The sequence below is a fragment of the Oryctolagus cuniculus genome, chromosome 17 (genome assembly GCF_051225735.1).
Source record: "Oryctolagus cuniculus isolate XC-2025 breed Fujian yellow rabbit chromosome 17, ASM5122573v1, whole genome shotgun sequence".
NCBI lineage: Eukaryota > Metazoa > Chordata > Mammalia > Lagomorpha > Leporidae > Oryctolagus > Oryctolagus cuniculus.
Genome location: NC_142883.1, coordinates 39129322 through 39150636, shown reverse-complemented (window position 1 = coordinate 39150636; position 21315 = coordinate 39129322). Strand labels below are relative to the sequence as shown.

Here is a 21315-nt window from a genome sequence, read left to right as displayed (position 1 = left end):
GGCCCCACAGGGCACCATGCATATTAAACAAGGGACTGGATTCACCGGGAGCAGTTCCTATCCTCCCTTCCTGTTAAGTTATGCCCCTGGGACTGCTGCAAGCTCCCACTACTACCTCGTCATGGTGACACATGCAGGTGTGTGAAACCAAACCAGCAAGAGAGAGGAAGAATAACCGTTCTGTGGGGCCTCCCTGAAAAACAACCTTATTGGGGGGGCTCAGGGAATTTTCTTTCTATATTTTTAAGAAAAGGACACAGACAAAGGAGAGTTTTGCATTCATGAGGTTATTTTCCCAGTAACTCAAGAGACAGCCAAGGGAAAGGGAGCTAAGATACACACACAGAGGCCCTCACCCCCAACAGAAAGAAGAGACAGAAGCAAAGGCAAGCACAGGCTTCCTGGCTCGGTCACCATGCTAGGACGCAGCACAGGATCAGACGGTGACACTCAGGGTGACCCAGCCAGTCATTAGCGTGCCTCTTCAGAGACGCCCCAAGTCAGGGTGAGCTCAGTGCTCGCAGAACAAGGGAAGGAATCTGAATCTTGAACTTCCGGGTCTTCCCACTGTAGCCTCCTCTCTGGCCTGTGGCTCCGTGACTTCTTGCAGAGTGAGGCTGTCCTCTCTCCTCTCACCAGCCTGAGAACACAGCAGTCCCAGAAGGTGAGTGGCAGTGAACAGCAGGTCTCACTAGGAAGGAAAATTCGAGAGAGACTCAATGCCCTCCACTTCCCAAGCAACAGCACCAGTCATTGCAACAGTCACGTCTGCTCTTCTTGGGATGCTGGGTTCTGCTCTGGAGGCCCCCAGGTCGCAATGTCTATAACCTCCTGGACACCCGTTGGCTGGAAGAAGAGAGAAAAGGGAAGGGCAAGCTGAATAAGCAATGCAAGCAAGTAGTCCCTTTTGCTGCAGGGTCTCAGCATCTAAACAATTCTTCCACAAGGCACCTGCGGGCAGGGAATCCACAATCAATTACTGGCATGCCTCAGAGGCTGGCTCACCTGACGGGGGGATTTGGTCAGACACGCTGTGCACCAGCTCCTTTCTGAGGCTCCTGATTCCTCAGTGGTGCTCAGGAGAATCCGGGTGTTCGGTACAAAGCTCCAGGAACGTCCAAGAGCAGGTTTAAGCTTCCCACTGTCCCTATCTCGGGTCACATGGTTGGTCACCTGCAGCATAAGAAAAAAGACATGTCCAAGGGCTAGTGTCATGGTGTAGGGGGTTAAACCACTGCCTGTAGAGCCAGAATCCCATGTGGGCACCAGATCAAGTCCCAGCTGCTCTACTTCCAATCCAGCTCCCTGCTAATGTGCCTGGGAAAGCAGAAGATGGCCCAAGTCCCTGGGACCCTGCATACATATAGGTGACCCAGATGAAGCTCTTGGCTTTGGCCTGGCCCAGCCCTGGCCGTTGCAGCCATTTAGGGAGTGAAGATCTCTGTTTCTCCTCCTCTCTCTGTAACTCTGGCTTTCAAATAAATAAATCTTAAAAACAAAAAGACACGTTCATAATACTAGAATAGAGGACATCGTCCTTACTGCTTCATTTTATAGATGAGAAAACAGAGGGAGCCTGCAGAGAAATAACTCCCTCAAGACTCGTACCTGAACCTAGGGCTCCCGACCTGAGCTGAGCTCTTTCCACTAAGCCCTGAGGTCTCAGGCCTGACCCCAAACAAATGGTGAGGGAGCACATGCCTGGAAATGAGCAGTGCCATCTGCTATTTCCTAAATGGAAGACAGGGGTGGGCTTGAGCCTACAATACCCAACCCAACAGATGGGCATTGGGAGTCCATGTCCACCCAGTGCTTTCTGTATGGGGCTGCAGGGAGTTTTGGAAGGGGTCCTACCCTGGCCGTTGGCACTGCCCAGCCAGACCAGTCATAGAGATACACAGCTTGAGGCTTGGGGCATTCTCTGGATGAGCCCTGGAGGGCAGGGATGTGGTTCTTTCATGACTGAAAATCCCCATGTGTTGCAGTTGATTTCTCAACAATGTTGCAGTGGATTCTTTTCTGAGAGGAGTGTGGTGGGGGCAAGAGGCGTGGAGTCACCACACAGACCCCAGGAGTTGGGTGAAAGCCGCCTTGAGGCAAGCAGCCTGCAGACTCGTTTATTTCAGTTAGTACAACAGCTTATATAGTCAAGACCAGTCAATCTGGTCAAGGGGCGGTCTATGCCCCAACCAATCACAGCCTGTTGCCAGGCAGTTTCCAAAGCCATCCAATCACAGCCTGTTGCCAATCAGGCTCTTGTTGCCAGGCAGTTTCTGAAACCATCCAATCACGGCCTGCCATCAGTCAGGCTCTGTTGTCATGTGGTTTCCTCTGTTGTCATGTGGTTTCCAAAGCCATCCAATCACTGCCTGTTGCCAGGCAGTTTCTGTTGTCAGTGGCCATCTTGGCATGACCTTTTCACCTCATTCCACCACACCCACTGCCTAAGCCAGAGCCTGGCACCTGACAGGTACCCACACACATCCAAAAGCCAGGAAAGGGACGCCCTGGGACCTTGTATTAAAGCAAAAGAATGGGGAAACAGATTCACACTGCTGGTAGGTACATAAATGAGCAGAAACTTCCTGGAAGTTCAGCAGTGTCACATGCAGACATTTTAAAATCACGTATTAGGGCAGGCATTTGGCAAAGCAATTACGACACCACTTGGGTTGGGACGCTCACATTCCACACTGGAGTGTCTGAGTTTGAGTCTTGGTTCCTCTCTCCACTGCAGCTTCCTGCTAATGTGTACCCTGAGAGTTAGCAGGTGATGGCTCAAGTACTTGGGTCCCCACCACCCACATGGGAGACCTGGAATGAATTCATGGTTCCTGGATTCAGCCTGACCCAGCCTCAGCTGTTGGCAGGCATTTGAGGAGTTAACAAGTAGATGGAAGATATCTGTCTCTCTCTGCCTTTCAAATAGATAATAAAGTTTTATATACATATATCTCCAACTCAGCAATCATATATTTGGGGTTTATTTTGAGGACATATGAGATGTTCTAAGAGACTTTGATGTTACCACAGTTTTATTTATAACAAAGGATAACCAGTAATGACCTGAAGGCCAAATGATCAGGAACTGGGAATGGCACAGCATACAGATCACTATGATACAGCAGGGGTTGGCAAACTGTAGCCCACAAGCCAAATTCATCCCCAAAATCATTAGTATAAATCAAATTGTAGTGGAACATAGCCATGCCCATTTGTTTATGTACTGCCCTGGCTGCTTTTACGGTATATTGGTAGAGCTGTATAGATGAAACACAGACCAAATTCTTGCAAATATTTATTTTATGGTCCTCAAATATTTACTATGCGGGCTTTTGCAGAAAAAGCTCGCTGGGGCCAGCTTCGTGGCACAGAAGGTTAAGCTGCTGTTCACAACACTGGCATTCTATATCAGAGTGCTGTTGGAGTCACAACTGCTCTGCTTCCAATCCAGTTCTCTGCTAATGTGACTGGGAAAGCATTTCGATGGTGGCCCAAGTACTTGGGAGACCTGATGGGGTTCCAGGCTCCCTGCTTCAGCCTGGACCAGCCGTTGCCATCGCAGCCATTTGGAGAGTGAATCAGCAGATAGAAGACTGATCGCTCAATATCGCTTTCTCTCTCTCTCCATCCTGCTCTCAAATAAGTAAATCTTTTTTAAAAAGTCTGCCAATCCCAGAGCTAGCACTGTTGCATAGTAGGCCTTATAAGCCTCCACCTGTGGTGCCGGCATCCCATATGGGCACTGACTGTGTCCTGGGCTGCTTCTCTTCTGATCCAGCTCTCTGCTTATAACCTGGGAAAGCAGTGGAAGATGGCTCAAGTGCTTCGGCCCCTATACCTGTGTGGGAATCCTGGAAGAAGCTCCTAGCTTCAGATCAGTCCAGCTCCAGCTGTTGCAGGCGTTTGGGGAATGAACCAGTGGATGGAAGACATTTTTCTCTCTCTCTCCCTAACTCTACCTCTCAAATAAATAAAAAATCTTTTTGAAAAAGTGTGCCAATCACTCTGATACAAGCATTAATAACATGTAGCTTTATACTCGCTATGGAAACTGGCAGCTCCTCAGAAAATTAAAAATAGAATTACCACACCCATCTACTAACTTCCCTTCTGAGTATACAGAGAAAGAACTGAAAGAGCACAAAGAAACATTTGTACCCCCACGTTCACGGCAGCATTATTCACCACAGCCAAAAGGTGGAAACAAACCAAGTGTCCATCAATGGATGAATGAAAAAGCAAAACGTGGGATACAATAGAATACCCAGCCTCAGAAAGGAAGGAAACTGGGCCGGCACTGTGGCACAGCTGGTTAAAGCCTCAGCCGTATAGGCATCATTTTGAGTCCCAGCTATTCCACTTCCAATCCAGCTCTCTGCTATGGCCTGGGAAGGCAGCAGAGGATGGCCAAGTCCTTGGGCCCCTGCACCCATGTGGGATACCGGGAAGAAGCTCCTGGCTCCTAGTTTTGGCCTTGCCCAGCCCTGGCTGTTGCAGTCATTTGGGGAGTGAATCAGAGGATAGAAGATCTCTCTCTGTGTATCTCTCCATTCTCTCTCTCTTTCTCTCCTCCCTCCCTCTCTCTAACTCTGCCTTTCAAATAAATAATTTTTTTAAAAGAAAATTCTGACATGCTACAATGTGGATAAACAAAACTGAGACTATTACTGTAAGTGAAATATGCTCGTCATAGAAAGGCAAATATCATATGATTCCCTGTGTATGAGATACTCAGAGTAACCAAAATCATACATAGGAAGTAGAATGGTGGTCCCAGCTGCTGTGCAGCCAATCCGGCTCCCTGCTAATGTACCTGGGAAAGCAGCAGAGGATGTTCTAATTACCTGGGGCCCTGCACCACATGGGATACCTGGATGAAGTTTTGGGCTCCTGGCTTTGGCCTGGCCCAGCTCCGGCCGTTGCGGCCAATTGGGGAGTGAACCAAAGGATGGAAGACATCTCTCTCTCTCTCTGCCTCTGATCTCTGTAACTCTGCCTTTCAAGTACATACATAAATCTTTAAAAAAAAAGGGGGGGGGCATCTCTGATCCCCTGGGCTATTTACAGTCCGGCTCCCTCCCAGGGCAGAACTGCACTGATTCTGGGAAGCTGGGCTATGTCCCTTCCCTAAAGGGCAACTTTTTGGGATTCAGAAGCCACCATTTACAGAATTACAAGAAATAAAGAGCAAGCTATGACTAGAAATCAAGTTCATTGGCCAAGCCTGTTTCCTTACCACCACCGCCAGGCGAAGGTCCCGGGCCAGGGTCTTCAGCTCGCGGGCCAGCTGCATCATCAAGGCCAAGCCTGGGGGAGAACAGAGAGGGAGGGCAGCAGGAGGCTGGGGACTGGGCAGGCCACACCCCGCCCTCCAGAGCAAGGTCATATCCCTGGTCCCAGGCTCTGCCACATCACTCACCTTCCCTCTGCTGACCTCCCAGAAGTGGGGAAACCACCGCAGTCACCGAGTCCACGACGACTACCTTCACAGTCCCTGAAGAACCTGTCACCTGGAGAGACTGCAGAAGTAGCTGCCATAAGCCAGTGGTGTCTAGGGGCACCGACTGCAGGACAAGCTTGCTTCTCCATCAAAAATTAGTAAGAAATAACCTCCGCAGTCCAAACACAGCTGCAAGGGTACTGCGGAAATTCAGCAACCCCACCACTGGCATGAATAAGACTACTGAAAACTCAGGTAGAGAGAGGGTTAAAATCTCAGGACGGGGCAGGTGCTGTGATGCAGTGAGTTAGGCCACCACTTAGGACACCAGCATCCCATACTGGAGGGCCAGCAAAAAGTCCTGGCTCAGCTTCCAACCCAGCTTCCTCCTAATGTGCATCATGGGAGACAACAGATGACGGCTTAAGTACTTGGATCCTACCACCCACATGGGAGACATAGATGCAGTTCCTGCTTCCCAGCTTTGGCCTGGCCCAGTCCTAGCTGCTGTGGGTATTTGGGGAGTGTACAAGAAGGCGATCTCTCTTTCCTCCTTGCCTTTTTTTTTTTTTTTTTTTTTTTTTTTTTTTGGCTAGGCAGAGTTAGACAGTGAGAGAGAGACAGAGACAGAGACAGAGAGAGTTATAGACAGTGACAGAGAGACAGAGGGAGAAAGGTCTTCCTTCCGTTGGTTCACTCCCCTAATGGCTGCTACGGCCGGTGCACTGTGCCGATCCGAAGCCAGGAGCCAGGTACTTCCTCCTGGTCTCTCATGCAGATGCAGGGACCCAAGCACTTGGGCCATCTTCCTCTGCCCTCTCGGACCACAGCAGAGAGCTGGACTGGAAGAGGAGCAACCAGGACTAGTACCTGGCACCCCAACCCGGACTAGAACCTGGGGTGCCGGTGCCACAGGCACAGGATAAGCCAAGTGAGCCACGGCGCTGGCCTCCTGCTTGCCTTTCAACTAAATAAAAATAAATAAAATTTAAATCACAAGATCACAAGTACACTGAAATGATCAAGTTTTAGAAATTTCCATTCAGGGTCCTGTGGCCATTTTTCTCATATCAGTCTCTCCTCATCTTGCTAGGCCCCTCTCCTATTTCTTCTTTTCTTTTTAAATTTTTATTTATTTATTTTCACTTACTTGAAATGCAGAGGGGGAGAGGGAGAGAGAGAGAGACTAGAAGAGATCTTTCTTCTACTGGTTTATCCCCTAAATGCCTACCACAGCCAGGGCTGGGCCAGGCTGAAGCCAAGAGCCTGGAACTCCAGCTGGGTCTTCCATGTGGGTCACAAGGACCAAACTATTAAGCCATCGATGCTATCTGGCATGGTGTGCACAAGCAGGAAGCTGGATCAGAAGCAGAAGACCCAGCCGGCGCCGCGGCTCAACAGGCTAATCCTCCACCTAGCGGCGCCGGCACACCGGGTTCTAGTCCTGGTCGGGGCACCGGATTCTTTCCTGGTTGCCCCTCTTCCAAGCCAGCTCTCTGCTGTGGCCCAGGAAGGCAGTGGAGGATGGCCCAAGTGCTTGGGCCCTGCACCCGCATGGGAGACCAGGAGAAGCACCTGGCTCCTGCTTCAGATCAGCGCGGTGCGCCGGCCACAGTGCGCCAGCCGTGGCGGCCATTGGAGGGTGAACCAATGGCAAAGGAAGACCTTTGTCTCTGTCTCTCTCTCTCACTATCCACTCTGCCTATCCAAAAAAAAAAAAAAAAAGAAGCAGAAGACCCAAGACTTGAACCAGGCCCTCCAATATGGGCTGTGGGGGTCCACGGGATAACTTCACCATTGTACCCAATGCCCACCCCCGCTTTCTTGAATCCCATACCCCTTCCTCCCTTCTCCTGCTTTCTACTGCCCCCAAACTCCCAGCTTCCTCTGCTGAAGAGCTGAGCCTTCTCTGCACTTCTCCCTCTCTTCCTAGAGCATGCCTCCAGTGCCCAATCTCCCATTGCTAACGTGGTCCCAAATAAACACCGCTCTTTCTCTGAGATAAGACGTCATCTTTCAAACCAGACTTTTGTTAGTTTGTTTTTTATTTATTTGAGAGGCAGAAAGATGAGAGGATGTAAGAGAGAGGGAGAAAAACCTCATCTCCTGGTTCACCCCCCCCCAAATGCCCACAACAGCTGGCACTGGGCCAGCTAAAGCCAGGACCTCAATCCAGGTCTCCCACATGGCGGTAAGAGCGGGGAGCAGGGATCCAATTAACTGGGCCCTTGCCTGCTGCCTCCCAAGGTCCAAATTAGCAGGAAGCTGGACTCAGGAACCAGAGTACTGCAATATAAGCATCTTAGCCACTAGGCTAAACACCCACCCAAATTCCTAATTTCTGTCTCTTCCCAAACATTGGCACCCTCCTAGTTTCTCTGGGCCTGAACTGGCTTTCATTTTTCCTTTCTCTTCTCCCTTTTTATATTGTGATTCTGCTTCTACCACATTTCTCCCACTTCCCCTTGACCAGGTACTGGATACTCAGCAAGTCTCCCTTCACCTTCTAGCTACTGAGTCTCAGTAACTAGTGTGTCTAAGAGCAGATGGGAGAAAAAAGCTCAAGTTGAAATCTGCTCAGCATCCCCGACCCCTCTGGGACAGCAGGTTGAACTCTGGCTAAGTGACACAGCAAGCCTTTTGCTGCGACCATGAAGCCATCAGGTCATCTGTGGCTGACAGACCTGAGAGTGGACTCCACAGCCCCACCCTCAAGTATTCAGGCCCTTATATAATCTCTTCCCCTTGAGTGCAGGGGAAACGTGTGACTTGTTTCTGACCAATATGACATCAGTGGTGCTGGAATGTCACTCTTTTTTATTTTTTCAAATAGGCTTTCAAATTTTATTTGAAGTCGTACAACCACTGTGTGTGTGTGATAGAAGGAGAGGAGACAGAGACAGAGAGAAGTATTTTTTCCTAGTTTGCAAAATCTGAGCCACTATTTTAATGTACAGTAATTCATTTCAGCCAGGTGAGACTGAAAGATGAAACAGTTCCCCACCCGGAATTGACGACTCTTTTCCCTCTTTCTCGGACATGTGAAGCCCTCTTCTGTTCTGCTTGTGTCATGGACTTGGCACAGTGCGTTCTGTTATAGCACAGACTTCCGCCTTCGCCTTGCTCGGCTCCTCTGAAGGCAGCAGGAATGTCTTGCTCTTCCCAGTGCCTGTGCAGTCTCACTACATGTTGGTGGGGGTGCTAGCAGGCTGGGTCATGGTCAAGTGCACACACTCTGGAGCCAAACCACCTGCTTTGAGCCCCAGCTCTCTATATCCCTGTGAGATCTTGAGGGAGTTATGCTACCTTTTCCAATTCTGTTTTCTGAAGGACAAAATGGAGGAAATCATAGTACCTGCCTCCCAGGGTTCCCATGAGAAGCAAATTAGACCATGTTAGTGTATAGTAAGTTCTCAAAGTCTTAGACACTTTCTTAGTGACTAAACAATAACATAGAGAGAATGCTCACCAATACTGGTAAAATGATTACTTATTTATGAAGTATTCAGGCAAAGGGAAACCTACCCATGTAAGAGTGAAGCTGAGAACATTAGGTGTGGAAAGCCACCACAGCTTGTCCATTATCATCAATAAGGCTTCAGAGTGGAATGTCACTCTTGATCAGGTGCATGACACTGCAAAGTAACTGGGATGTGGTTTAATCATCATAAAAGACTCGGGGTTTCTACTTGCTCCCACTCTCCTCCCATGTTGAGGAAGCAGTGGCCATGCTACTACTGGCTCCCTGTGGCAAGGGTCTCATGGCAGGAACAATGGGCAGCCTCTAGGAGCTGAATGCAGCCTCTAGCCAATGCTAGCAAGAAGCTGAGACCACCAGGAAGTGCACTCTGCCAGCAACCTGAGCCAACCTGTAAGCCTCCAGGGAGGACACAGTCCAGTCTAACCTTGATCACAACTCTATGAGACCCCAAGCAGAGGATCCAGCTTAGGATACCTAGATTTTTGATAATAAATGTGCTAAGTCATTAAGTGTGTGGTAACTTGTTGTGCAGCAGAAGAATATATACCACTTAGTTGCCTTACAGTAAAGAAATATAGTGTTGTGACGTGGCATTGAAGGATTTGGTTCATAGGTTAGTTCTTGTCCTAAATGCATGATAACTTTGGGAAACTTCTCTGGTCTTTACTCTCTTCATCTGTAAAACCAAGAGGGTTGGAGCAAGTGTCTGGTACAGCACTTAAAATACCACTGTGGACGCCGGCATCCTACAAGAGTCCCAGGATTCAAATCCTGGCTCTGGTCCCTACCTCCCTACCCATTTCCTGATGACGTGCATCACAGGTGGCACCAGGGGATGCCTCAAGTATGTGGGTCCTTGCTACCCCCGTGAGAAACCTGGATGGAGTTCCTGATTCTAGCTTTGGTGTGGCCCAGCTCCAGCTGTTATGGTCATTTGGAGAGTGAACCAGTAGATGGGAGATATCTGTCAGTTGCACTTTCAAATAAGTAAGTAAAACAAAAATGAGAGTTTCTGGGGTATGTGGGGAGCAATTCGGACTGGACTAAGTTACTGGAATTAAGACTTATTCTATGCATCTGCTCTCCCACAATATGGCGCTGGGAGAGAAGAAAACAGCTTCTACGCAGCTGCCTCCAGTTCAACCAATAAACTGTAGGACTTGCTCCTGATTGGAGGAGAGCAGCATACTCGGCGTGTGGGCAGCCGAGTTAGGATTGGTGGAAGAGGACTATAAAGGAGGAGAGAGACGGCATGCACCAGGAACATCTAAGGGGAACATCTAAGGGGAACACCTGTGCAGCCCCCGAGAGAGCCGGCCGGCGGTGTGCTGCTCCCCTGCGGAAGTGGGGAAAGCGGCCAGGGGGAACCGCCCTTCCACGGAGGTGGAAGGGATAGTAGCCAACCCGGGAAGAACCAGCAGCAAACCCGGGGAGGGCCGAGCAGACGAAAGAACAGCGCAGGGTCCTGTGTCGTTCCTCCATGAAGAGGGGGAGCGACAGGGGTAGACGTTGTAGCTGCTTTGGATGCCTGTATCCCATACTGGAATGCCTGGGATCTGAGGAGTCCCACCTCTGCTTACAATCCAGCTCCCTGCTAATGCATCTTGGAGGCAACAAATGATGGCCTTGGGTTCCTGCCACCGACATGGGACGTGGATGGAGCGCCAGGCTTCTGGCTTTGACCTGGCCCAGCCCCAGTTGCTATGAGCAGTTCAGAAATGAACCAGGGGATGGAAAATCTCTCTCATGCTACTTTTCAAATAAATAAATCATTTTTTTAAATGAGAGTTAAGTGGCCGATGTGCTGGTATAGTGGGCTAAGCTGCAGCCTCCAACACAGGCATCCCATATGAGCTGGTTCAAGTCTCAGTTGCTCCACTTCCGATCCAGCTCCCTGCTAATGCACCTGGGAAAGCAGCTAAGGATGGCCCAAATACTTTGGTCCCTGCCACCCACATGGGAGACCTGGATGGAATTCTAGGTTCCTGGCTTGAGCCTGGCCTAACCCTTGCTCTTGCAGCCATTTGGGGAGTGAACCAGGAGACAGAAGATCGCTCTTTCTCTTTGTAACTTTGCCTTTCAAATAAAATAAAAAATATTAAAAAAGAAAAAAATTAGGAGCCCGCACTGTGGGATGGTAGGTTAAGCCTCCACCTGTGGCACCAGCATCCCATAGAGTGTTGGCTCATGTCCTAGCTGCTCCTCTTCCAACCCAGCTCTCTGCTATGGCCTGGGAAAGCAGTAGCCCCTGTACCTACAGGGAAGACCTGGAAGAAGCTCCTGGCTCCTGGCTTCAGATTGGCCCAGCCCCAGCTGTTGTGGCCACTGAGAGTGAACCAGTAGATGGAAGACCTTTCTGTCTCTCCCTTTCATTGTCTAATTCTGCCTCTCAAATAAATATATATTTTTTAAAAAGAAAAAAAAATTTGAGTTGGTTAGTGCTGACTACTAGACTTCATGTCTCAACACACTGGTAGGCCATAATCAGCTATAAGTCCTAAAGCAAGTATTCAATTATAATATGTTCTAAAGTTTGTAAAAAGCATATACTTTTATAGACAAACCTGGAAATACCCATGGGAACATTTCACGCTTTCCAGCAAGAGAAAAAGTTTGAGATGAACCAAATGATTGTATCAAAGTGTCTTCTAGATCTAACAGTCATGAATAAGAAACCCAAATCTTACATAAGCAAGTAAAGCAGGGCACCAACTCAAATGTCACTCAGACCTCACCTTTCCTTGCTAACGGGACTCTGAACGTGTTCAGGTACTGGTCAGAAGTATGACTTTCAGGGAAGGCGGGCCCAATTCCTGGTTCAAGAAACATATCCCACTCAATTTTGGCCAACTAGATGTATGGGGAAGAAGGAAGCCTACTAGTGGGATCTAGAGAAAGATTTTATTCCCTGATAAAAGCGAAGTACAGAAAAGAACCATCCATCAGCTGCTCTGAATATGGTGTGGCTGTGTGACAACAAGACGCTTAGAACTAAAGCAGCCACTTTACATCATGAAGGGCAGAACAAGAGAATCAGAAACAAAAATTCAGTGCTCTGATACTAAGCAACGGCAATCCCCAGGCTCATATGAGATAACTAAATGTCCTTGAAGTTCAAGTCACTCTTATTTGCAGTTCAAAGTATTCCTAACTGATCTAGTGGGGGGTGCATATGTGAACAGAACAAAATCCTTGTGTTCAAGGGGTTGTTTCCGGCAAGCACATCTGCATTTCCTGCAACACCTGCCCACACGCAGAGAGCCCGTGGCAAGCTGGGTAGAGCAGGGAGGACCACAACAGCAGGCTCACCTGCTGGGCCACAGTGCCTCGGAAGTCCTGCAGCACATCCAGCATCTGGAAGATGTCGAACGCACGCGCCACCTGGATCCTCTGCAGAGCTGCTGCCTGAGGAGTGGGGAGAGAAGCAGGGACTTTGAGTAAGAAGGAGCAGGGGCTCAAGGAAGGCGAGGGGGTGGTGGATTACAAGGCTGAGAAGGGGAAGAAGCAAGGACTTGAGTCGAAGCTGGCAAATGGGCTTTGTCTAATGGACCAATTCTCACAGCAGTGGCCGCTTGGGTGCTGAGCTGTAAAGCACTCAGAACCCACTGGGAGAGTGATACAATTGACTAGTGATGCCTGCCATGGACAAGAAATGGGCTGGAAACAAGATGCTGGGTGTTTGCCAGCCCTGATACACAAGGAGTTGGAAGTGTTTCCTGGAAGGGATGGTGTGGGTGGCACCCAAGCTGGGATGATGGCATTAACAGGGGAGGCCTCAGGAATACAGGAAGTGTTTCTAGAACAGCAAGTCTCAAAACAAGAAATGACCATTCACCCAAACAGCCAGAAGCCTCGTGGTATAGGGGGATAACGGAGTCTTCTTCTGCCAGAATCTTGAAGAAACCCAGCTGTCCTGCCCCTCACCTGTTCCTCCTCATCCTGGGTTCTAGCCTGTAGCAGCTGGAGGAGGCGCGAGGCTGTTAGCCCTCCATTGGAATCAATGTACAAGACGTTCTGCTGGAGGCCATGGGCCACATGGGCAGTCACACAAAGACATACCTGAATAAAGGACAGAGGATCAGGTGAACTTGAGTGCTCACAGAGGGCCCGAGACGGGAGCTCCCCACCAAACCTTGTCCAGATTCCAGTGACACAAAGGGGCCAAGTCCAAGCCCCACTTCTCCTCACTCATCCTTTCTCTTCTGAGCTCCCAACCCATGAGTCTGGCAGAGGCCCCCAGGGATCCAGGGCTTCGGATCCAGCATCCCCAATCCTCCAGGCCGCAGGCCTCATGTGTACCTGGGTTTTGCCGCTACCTGGGGCTCCTACGATTTCAGTTACTTCTCCAGTATAGAGACCAGCATCAAGCAGTTTGTCCAGGCTGATGGCAGAAGAAGAGGGAAGAGAAACAATCAGCAAGTTAAGTAGAAAGGGGAATAGAAGAAAAGCAAAGTATTCCTTCCAAACAGCAGCTCTGTCAGATGCTCTGAACATGTCTGGCCAGGCAGCTCCTCTTGGTGGAGTTTTCTGCTGGGAGGGAGCCAGGCTAAAAGGTTCCTCCCCAGTCCTCATCCTCCTTCCACTCTCAGCTCAAAGCTCACTTCTCCAGAGGGGCCCAGGCCAACCTGCCCAAAGGTCTTCCTTTCATTCTCCATCTCGGCTCATTATGGGTTTTCCTGACAGCGTTTCCCATGATTTGCAATTTTTTTTAGCTTTGTAAACAAATATTCAGGAAATTGCAAAAAAAATGTTCTAAAATCACTCAAGGAGGGCCCATGTACCCATCACCTGATTTACCATAATGGTGACACCTGGTACTGCAAGGTGTACTGCACCGTAGTACAATGTCACAACCAGGAAACAATCCACAGAGCTGATTCAGATCTCACCAGTGTGTACGTGACCCCACACAGTTCACGCCATTTTATCACATACACGCCACCACAATCAAGATACAGAACGCATCCATTATGACCGTCTTCCTCGTGTTACCCTTCCCATCCTCTCATTCTTCACCTCCATGGTTATTTTAGGATAACGTACACAGAATCATACATGATGTAGCCTTGTGATCGGCTTTTTCTTCACGCAGCATCATTTCCCTGAGAGCCATCCAAGTTGTTGTAAAAATAGTTTTATGGAGGGGTCAGCACTGTGGCGCAGCAGCTTAATGCCCAGGCCAGAAGCACCAGCATCCCATAGCGGCGCTGGTTTGAGACCCTGCTGCTCCACTTCCGATCCAGCTCTCTGCTATGGCCTGGGAAAGCAGTAGAAGATGGCCCAAGTCCTTGGGCCCCTGCACCTGTGTGGGAGACCCGGAAAAAGCTCCTGGTTCCTGGCTTTGGATCAGTGCAGCTCCGGCCATTGCGGCCAGGTGGGGAGTGAACCTGTGGATGGAAGATCTCTCTCTCTCTCTCTCCTCTCTCCTCTCTCTGTGTAACTCTGACTTTCAAATAAGCAAACAAATCTTTTTAAAAAAAATAGTTTTGGCCAGTGCTATGGCACAGGAGGTTAAAGTTCTGGCCTGAAGCACCAGCATCCCTTATGGGCGCTGGTCCAAGTCCCAGCTGCTCCTCTTCTGGTCCAGCTCTCTTCTATGGCTTGGGATAGCAGAAGATGGCCCAAGTCCTTGGGACCCTGCACCCACGTGGAAGACCCAGAAGAAGCTCCTGGCTCCTGGCTTCAGATTGGTGCAGCTCCAGCCAATGTGGCCATCTGGGGAGTGAACTAGCAGATGGAAGACCTCTCTCTCTGTCTCTACCTCTCTCCGTAACTCTTTCAAATAAATAAAATAAATCTTGGCCGGCGCCATGGCTCAATAGGCTAATCTTCCACCTTGCGGCGCCGGTACACCGGGTTCTAGTCCCGGTTGGGGCGCCAGATTCTGTCCCGGTTGCCCCTCTTCCAGGCCAGCTCTCTGCTGTGGCCAGGGAGTGCAGTGGAGGATGGCCCAAGTCCTTGGGCTCTGCACCCGCATGGGAGACCAGGATAAGTACCTGGCTCCTGGCTTCAGATCAGTGCGATGCGCCAGCCGCATCGCGCCAGCCACGGCGGCCACTGGAGGGTGAACCAATGGCAAAAGGAAGACCTTTCTCTCTGTCTCTCTCTCACTGTCCACTCTGCCTGTCAAAAATAAATAAATAAATAAATAAAATCTTAAAAAAAAAGTCTGAAGTTTAAAAAAAATAGTTTTATGGAGCCAGTGCTATGTGTAGTGGTGCCATATAGGCGCTGGGGTTCAAGTCCCAGCTTCTCCACCTCTGATCCAGTTCCTTGCTAATACACTAGGAAAGCAGCCTGGGCCCCTGCACCCATGTAGGAGACCTGGAAGAAGCTCCGGACTCCCGGCTTCAGCCTGATCCAGTCCCAGCCATTGCAATCATCTGAGGAGAGAACCAGCGGATGGAAGACCCCTCTCTCTCTCTCTCTCTCTCTCTCTTCCTCTCTATATCACTTTTACTTTCAAATAAATAAAGTCTTTTTTTTTTTTCCTGACAGGCAGAGTGGACAGTGAGAGAGACAGAGAGAAAGGTCTTTCTTTGCCGTTGGTTCACCCTCCAATGGCCACTGCGGCCAGCGTGCTGCAGCTGGCACTCCACGCTGATCCGAAGCCAGGAGCCAGGTGCTTCTCCTGGTCTCCCATGCAGGTGCAGGGCCTAAGGACTTGGGCCATCCTCCACTGCACTCCCGGGCCACAGCAGAGAGCTGGCCTGGAAGAGGGGCAACCGGGACAGAATCTGGTGCCCCAACCGGGACTAGAACCCGGTGTGCCGGCACCGCAGGCGGAGGATTAGCCTATTGAGCCGCGGCGCCGGCCTAAAGTAAGTCTTTTTAAAAAGTTTTTATTGTTGAGTTTTAAGAGTATATTTTAGATATATGCCTTTTTTTAATATGTGGCTACTTACTCTTTTTTACAAGACAAAAACTTAATTTTAATTAGATCCAATTTATCTTTTTTTTTTTTTTTTTAATTTGAAAGAGACAGAGACTAACCTCCCATCTACTGGTTCACTCCTCAAGTCCAGGAGTTGGAACTCAATCAAAGTCTCCCACATAAGTGGCAGGGACCCGACTACTCGAACCATCATTTACTGCCTCCTAGGCTGTACAAGCAGGAAGCTGGAATCAGGAGTGGGGCCAGGACTCTAGGCCAGGTATTCTGATGGGGAATTTGGGCATACCAAGCAGCAGCTTAACCACTGCACTAAACATCTGCACCTCAAACTCTTTAAATTTTAATTTTTTATTTATTGGCAAGACTACAAGAGGCTTGGTGCAGTGTTTGGTGCAGCAGTTGAGGTCACAGCCAGGGACACCTGCATCCTATGTTAGAGTGTCTAGTTTCGTGTGCATCCCAGCTCCACTTCCAATACAGCTTCCTACAGATGTGCACTCTGGAAAGCAGCAGGTAGTGGTCCAACAACTTCAGTCTCTGCCACTCCTGTGAGAGACCCAGATTGAGTTCTGGGCTCCTGGCTTTAGACTGGTGCAGCCCTGGCTGCTGCAGGCATTTGGGGGAGTGAATCAGCCAAAGATTTGTCTTTCAAACAAAATAATAAAAGCTTGATAATTTCATTTTTTTTAAATGTGTTTATTTGTAAGGCAATGTTATAGAGAGGAGAGAGAGAGAGAGAGAGATCTCCTATTTGTTGGTTCATTCCCCTAATGGCTGCAACAGCCAGGGCTGGGCCAGGCTGAAGTCAGGAGCTTCTTCTGGGTCTCCCACATGGGTGCAGGAGCCCAAGCACTTGGGCCATCTTCTGTTGCTTTCCCAGGCACACAAGCAGGGAGCTGGATCAAAAGTGGAGCTGCCAGGTCTCCAAAAACAGACACCCATATGGGCAAAGGCTTCCTGCCATGCAAAACTCTGGCAACCATTTTAGATTTTATAATTAAGTTCTATGATTCATTTTCAGTCAATCTTTATATATGGTATGAGGTTAAGTTTTTTATTATTATCCAATAGTTCCAGCACCATTTTTTCAAAGGCTATCTTTCCTCCATTCTATCCTTTTTGTACCTTTGTAAAAAAAATCAGTTGTGTTTACTTGTGTGGGTCTACTTCTGGGGGTCTCTATCCTGCTCCATTGATCTGTACGTCTGTCAATCTGCCAACAGTACAGATATCTTCATTAACTATGAAAGTACAGTTGGTCTTAATGTTGGGTGAGTTGATTCCTCCAATGTTACTCTTTTGCAAAATTGTTCTAGTTATTTTAGGTTACTAATGTTTCCATATAATTAGAATAAGCCTGCTTATGTCTATAAAAAATTCATGTCTGGGATTTTGGTAGAAAGTACATCAAATCTATCAGAGTGGAGAGAACTGATGCTCATAGCTCCTAATCCATGAACACGACGTGTCTCTCCATTTACTTGGATCACCTTTGACCTCTTTCTTAAGCAGTTTTAACTTTTCTTTCTTTTTTTTTGGAAGATTTTATTTGTTTCAAAGGCAAAGTTACAGAGAGACGGAGGCAGAGAGGGAGAAAGAGGCCTTCCATCTGCTAGTTTACTCCCCAAATGGCCAGAGCTGGGCCAATCTGAAGCCAGGAGCTTCTTTTGGGTCTCCAGACAGTGGTGCAGGGGCCCAAGCACTTAGGCCACCTTCTACTGCTTTCCCAGGCCATAGCAGGGAGCTGGATCAGAAGTGGAGCAGCCGGGACTCAAACTGGCACCCATATGGGATGCCAGTACTACAGACGGCAGCTTTACTTGCTACGCCATAGCACCGGCCCCCACTCTGTCTTTCTTTAATAAGCATCCAACCCCTACCATTCTTAAATCTCATTCCTCCCACTGAAATCAGAGAAACCCTGGTTCTGTTAAAGCAGTGGTTCCCTCAACGTGGTCCCCAGACCAGCAGCTCCAGCAACCTCTGGGAACTGATCAGACAGGCAAATACTCAGCTCCCTGCCCCCGATCTACTGAATCAGAAACTCTGGGGTGGAGCCTGCATCTGAGCTTCAACAAGGCCGCCAGGTGACCCTGAGAACCCTTAGAGGAACCACTCTCAATCCCACCCACACAGTAAAAATCACCAGCGAAGATTTAAAAAGAAGCCTAGAGGGCTGGCGCTGAGGCATAGTAGGCTAAGCCTCTTCCCACAGTGCCAGCATCCCATATGGGCGCCATTTTCAGGTCCCGGCTGCTCCACTTCCGATCCAGCTCTCTGTTATGGCCTGGGAAAGCAGTGGAAGATGGCTCAGGTCCTTGGGCTCCTGTACCCGTGTGGGAGCCCTGGAGGAAGTTCCTGGCTCCATATCATCTCAGCTCCAGCCATTGTGGCCATTTGGGGAGTGAACCAGTGGATGGAGGACCTTTCTTTCTATCTTCCTCTCTGTCTGTAGCTCTGCCTCTCAAATAAAATCTTAAAAAAAAAAAAAAAAAAAAAAAAAAGGCAGCAGCAGCATGTATCAGCAGTTCCCAACCATGTGTGTACACTGGGGTCACCTGGGGGCTTCAAACCACTAACTACAAGGCAGGCTTCCCTGCCCAGGTTCTAAAGCCGCATCTGTTAACTGTCTAAGCACTGAAGGAGGGGAGGGGAGGAGAGGGGAGGGGAGAGGAGAGGAGAGGGGAGGGGAGAGGAGAGGAGAGGGGAGGGGAGGGGAGGGGAGAGGAGAGGAGAGGAGAGGAGAGGAGAGGGAGAGAGGGAGGGAGGGAGGGAGGCAGGGAGGCAGGCAGGCAGGCAGGCAGGCAGGCAGGAGCACATCACGATGAAGGCTGGGAACCTGAGGAGTCATCTTTGATTCCTCCCACCTGGCGGTACAGCTTCTCCTATTTCTCATTCAACACATCTCCCACCACCACCCGCCCTGGATCCGACTCACACAGCACCCCCACCCCCGCCTAGCAGTCCCTCCCTGGCCTCTCTCCGCCGCCCGTGCACTCTGCACACCTCTACTCCACTGCCTGTGCCTCTGCTCCCAGCTGCAGGCAGGCAAGGCGGAGGGGCGCTCTCAGAGGCGGGGCGTGTGCCAGGGCTGCTGCTCACTAGCCGCCCCCTCCTCAGCAAGTCGTTTCTTCACCTCCCAAGTGACGACCTTAGCGATAACACGCTCACGGGTGGCTGTGAAGTAACGAAACGACACACTGAGCACAGTGCCCGGCTCCCAGCAAGCTTCGGTGAGAGCCCATCTGTTGCTCCGTGCCCAAGGCCTGCCTCCTCTGGAGCCCTCCTGAACCACTCTGGCTGGCCTACCCTGCAGGGCCGGAGCCAGCTGCAGTCCTGCAGGGCAGCACTTGATTGCTCTCTGCATGTGTGGCGGTTTTATCAGCTCCCTAAGCCCGAGGCCAGTCCACTTCCTGTTAATCACTCCCTCCTGGATGCTGCCACCTCTATGCACTCACTCCTCCTATGTTCGCCGGCTTTTCTCCTATACCCAGTGGACACCAGTCTCCTCAAGGCCTCCCGGGCATATATACCATCTGTATGCACCTGCACCCAGGAGGCAGGCACTCAGCCAGTGCCTGATGGATCACAAACCGGGACCCCAGCAGCAGCGGCAGGCACCATGCTGTATGAATCTTGCCAAGAGAATGTTATGGAAACAGCAAAGGCTAAACCAACCCAAAGACATCAAACTCTGCACAAATAGGCCAGGAAGGAGGCCGCACTCATTTGGCCAGAAAATGCCTGTTGTCTTCCAACTCTTTCCCTCCCCAGCCGATCAGGGCAGGAGGCAGCTGCTCCTTTCTGTTAAGTCCTCTTGTTCTCTACTACTGCAGAGAGTGGAGAAAGGAACCAAGTTCTGGTTCAAATACACCTGGGCTTTGAGCCTCACCTCTGCTACTCCTCTGGGGCCAAACTCAAGTGGAGTTCATGCCTCTATCTGTGGGGTCCCTGATGAGATCACTTATAACCCTATGGTCAATAGATGCGAGTGTAGGCACTCAGCAAATGCTAGCCCTTGGGGCTGGCGCTGTGGTGTAGAAGATAAAGCTGCTGCCTGCAGTGCTGGCATCCCATATGGGCGCCAGTTCAAGCCCCGGCTGCTCCTCTTCCAATCCAGCTCCCTGCTATGACCTGGGAAAGCAGTAGAAGGTGGCCCAAGTCCTTGGGCCCCTGCACCTGCATGGGAGACTCGGAAGAAGCTCCAGGCTTCTGGCTTTGGATCGGCCCAGCTCTGGCCACTGGGGCATTCTGGGGAGTGAACCAGCGTATGGAACACTTCTCTCTATCTCTCCCTCTGTCTCTCTGTAACTTTCTGCCTTTCAAATAAATTAAAAAAAAATTTTTTTTTAAAGTGCTGTCCTTAAGTGAAATGGGAGGCAGGACCACAGAAGAGATAGTCCAATGTGCTGAGTAACAAGGAGACACTGACATCTTGTAGATCTCAGCAAGGGGTGATGTCGGGGTGGGGTGGGGTCCACCATCATAGCTCAGGACGGTCCCCATCTCCCACACAGCCACAGTGCTTCCAAGGACCTGCTCTCTCCAGCCTCCCTCATCAAGGGCTGAGCTGAGAGGCAGCTTCAGTCACATACGAACCTCCTGATGCCCGTGGACAGGATGGCGGTGGAGCTCTTGAGTTCCTCGTAGAGATCAGAGCCATTGATGGGGAAAGCCGAGAATTGAGCCAGCAACACCCGCCGCAGGGCGACCAGGGCCTGCCAAGGTGGGGGGGGGGGGGGGTGTCAGCTCAGGCTCCAGAGCAGCTCAGACTGGCTGGCCACTGAGAGGGACAACCGGGAACTCAACCATCCCTGGGCCTCACCAGCTCCCCTCGTCCATCTCGGGCTAGCCTCTGCTCCCTTGCCCTGGGCAGGGGCGAGGAAGCCCACCCAGGCTCGCAGCGCGGAGCTCCTCCTGAGCTCACCTTGTAAGACAAGCCAGACTTCTGGGCCACCTCCTCCAGGTCTGCGGAGGCCAGGTCCACCACTGAAAACAAAACACCTGTAGCTGACGGGCAGCGAGGGGGCCAGGGGCTTCCCAAGGGCCGGTGCGACACCGCTCCCCAGAGTTTGGCGTCCCCGCCCCCCGCCCCATGCCCGAGGCTGCGCGGAAAGGCGCGTGTGGCGGGCGAGGGGTGGCCCCGCGGCTTCCCGGCACGAACGCACGCCCGCCGGCCCGCCGTCACCTGTCCTGATCCCGCGGCTCCGCAGAAGCTGGACCATCTCCGGGCTGAGGCCTGGGCACAGGCCGACCCTGAGCACGCCCATGCTCCCCGCCAGCGCGGGACAGAGCGTCCCTGCAGAGCCCCCTTCAGACGCCCCTCGCACGCCTCGGTGCAGCGGGTCCTGACGCACTGCTGGCGGGAGGAAGGGGCTAGGAGCCGCGCCGAGCGGCGGGTAGCAGGAGGGGGCTGACCACCCGCCCCTCCGGCGCCCAGGGCCCGCCCGCCTCCGGCCGCTTCCGGGTTCCAGGCTCGCGCGCGCGGCGTGGGCC

General features: G+C 50.8%; 1 protein-coding gene across 1 annotated transcript; it reads right to left on the bottom strand.

Moving 5' to 3' along the window:
* Positions 1 to 271: 271 nt before the first annotated feature.
* On the bottom strand, positions 272 to 21297 carry RAD51D (RAD51 paralog D). The gene is made up of 10 exons (XM_051825474.3): positions 21008 to 21297; positions 20747 to 20808; positions 20419 to 20537; positions 13224 to 13305; positions 12849 to 12983; positions 12234 to 12329; positions 5423 to 5522; positions 5240 to 5310; positions 1006 to 1173; positions 272 to 846 (listed from the first exon to the last, which is right to left on the bottom strand). The coding sequence occupies exons 1-10, from the start codon at positions 21087 to 21089 to the stop codon at positions 763 to 765; spliced, it is 999 nt and encodes a 332-aa protein (XP_051681434.2). The 5' UTR covers positions 21090 to 21297; the 3' UTR covers positions 272 to 762.
* Positions 21298 to 21315: the final 18 nt, after the last annotated feature.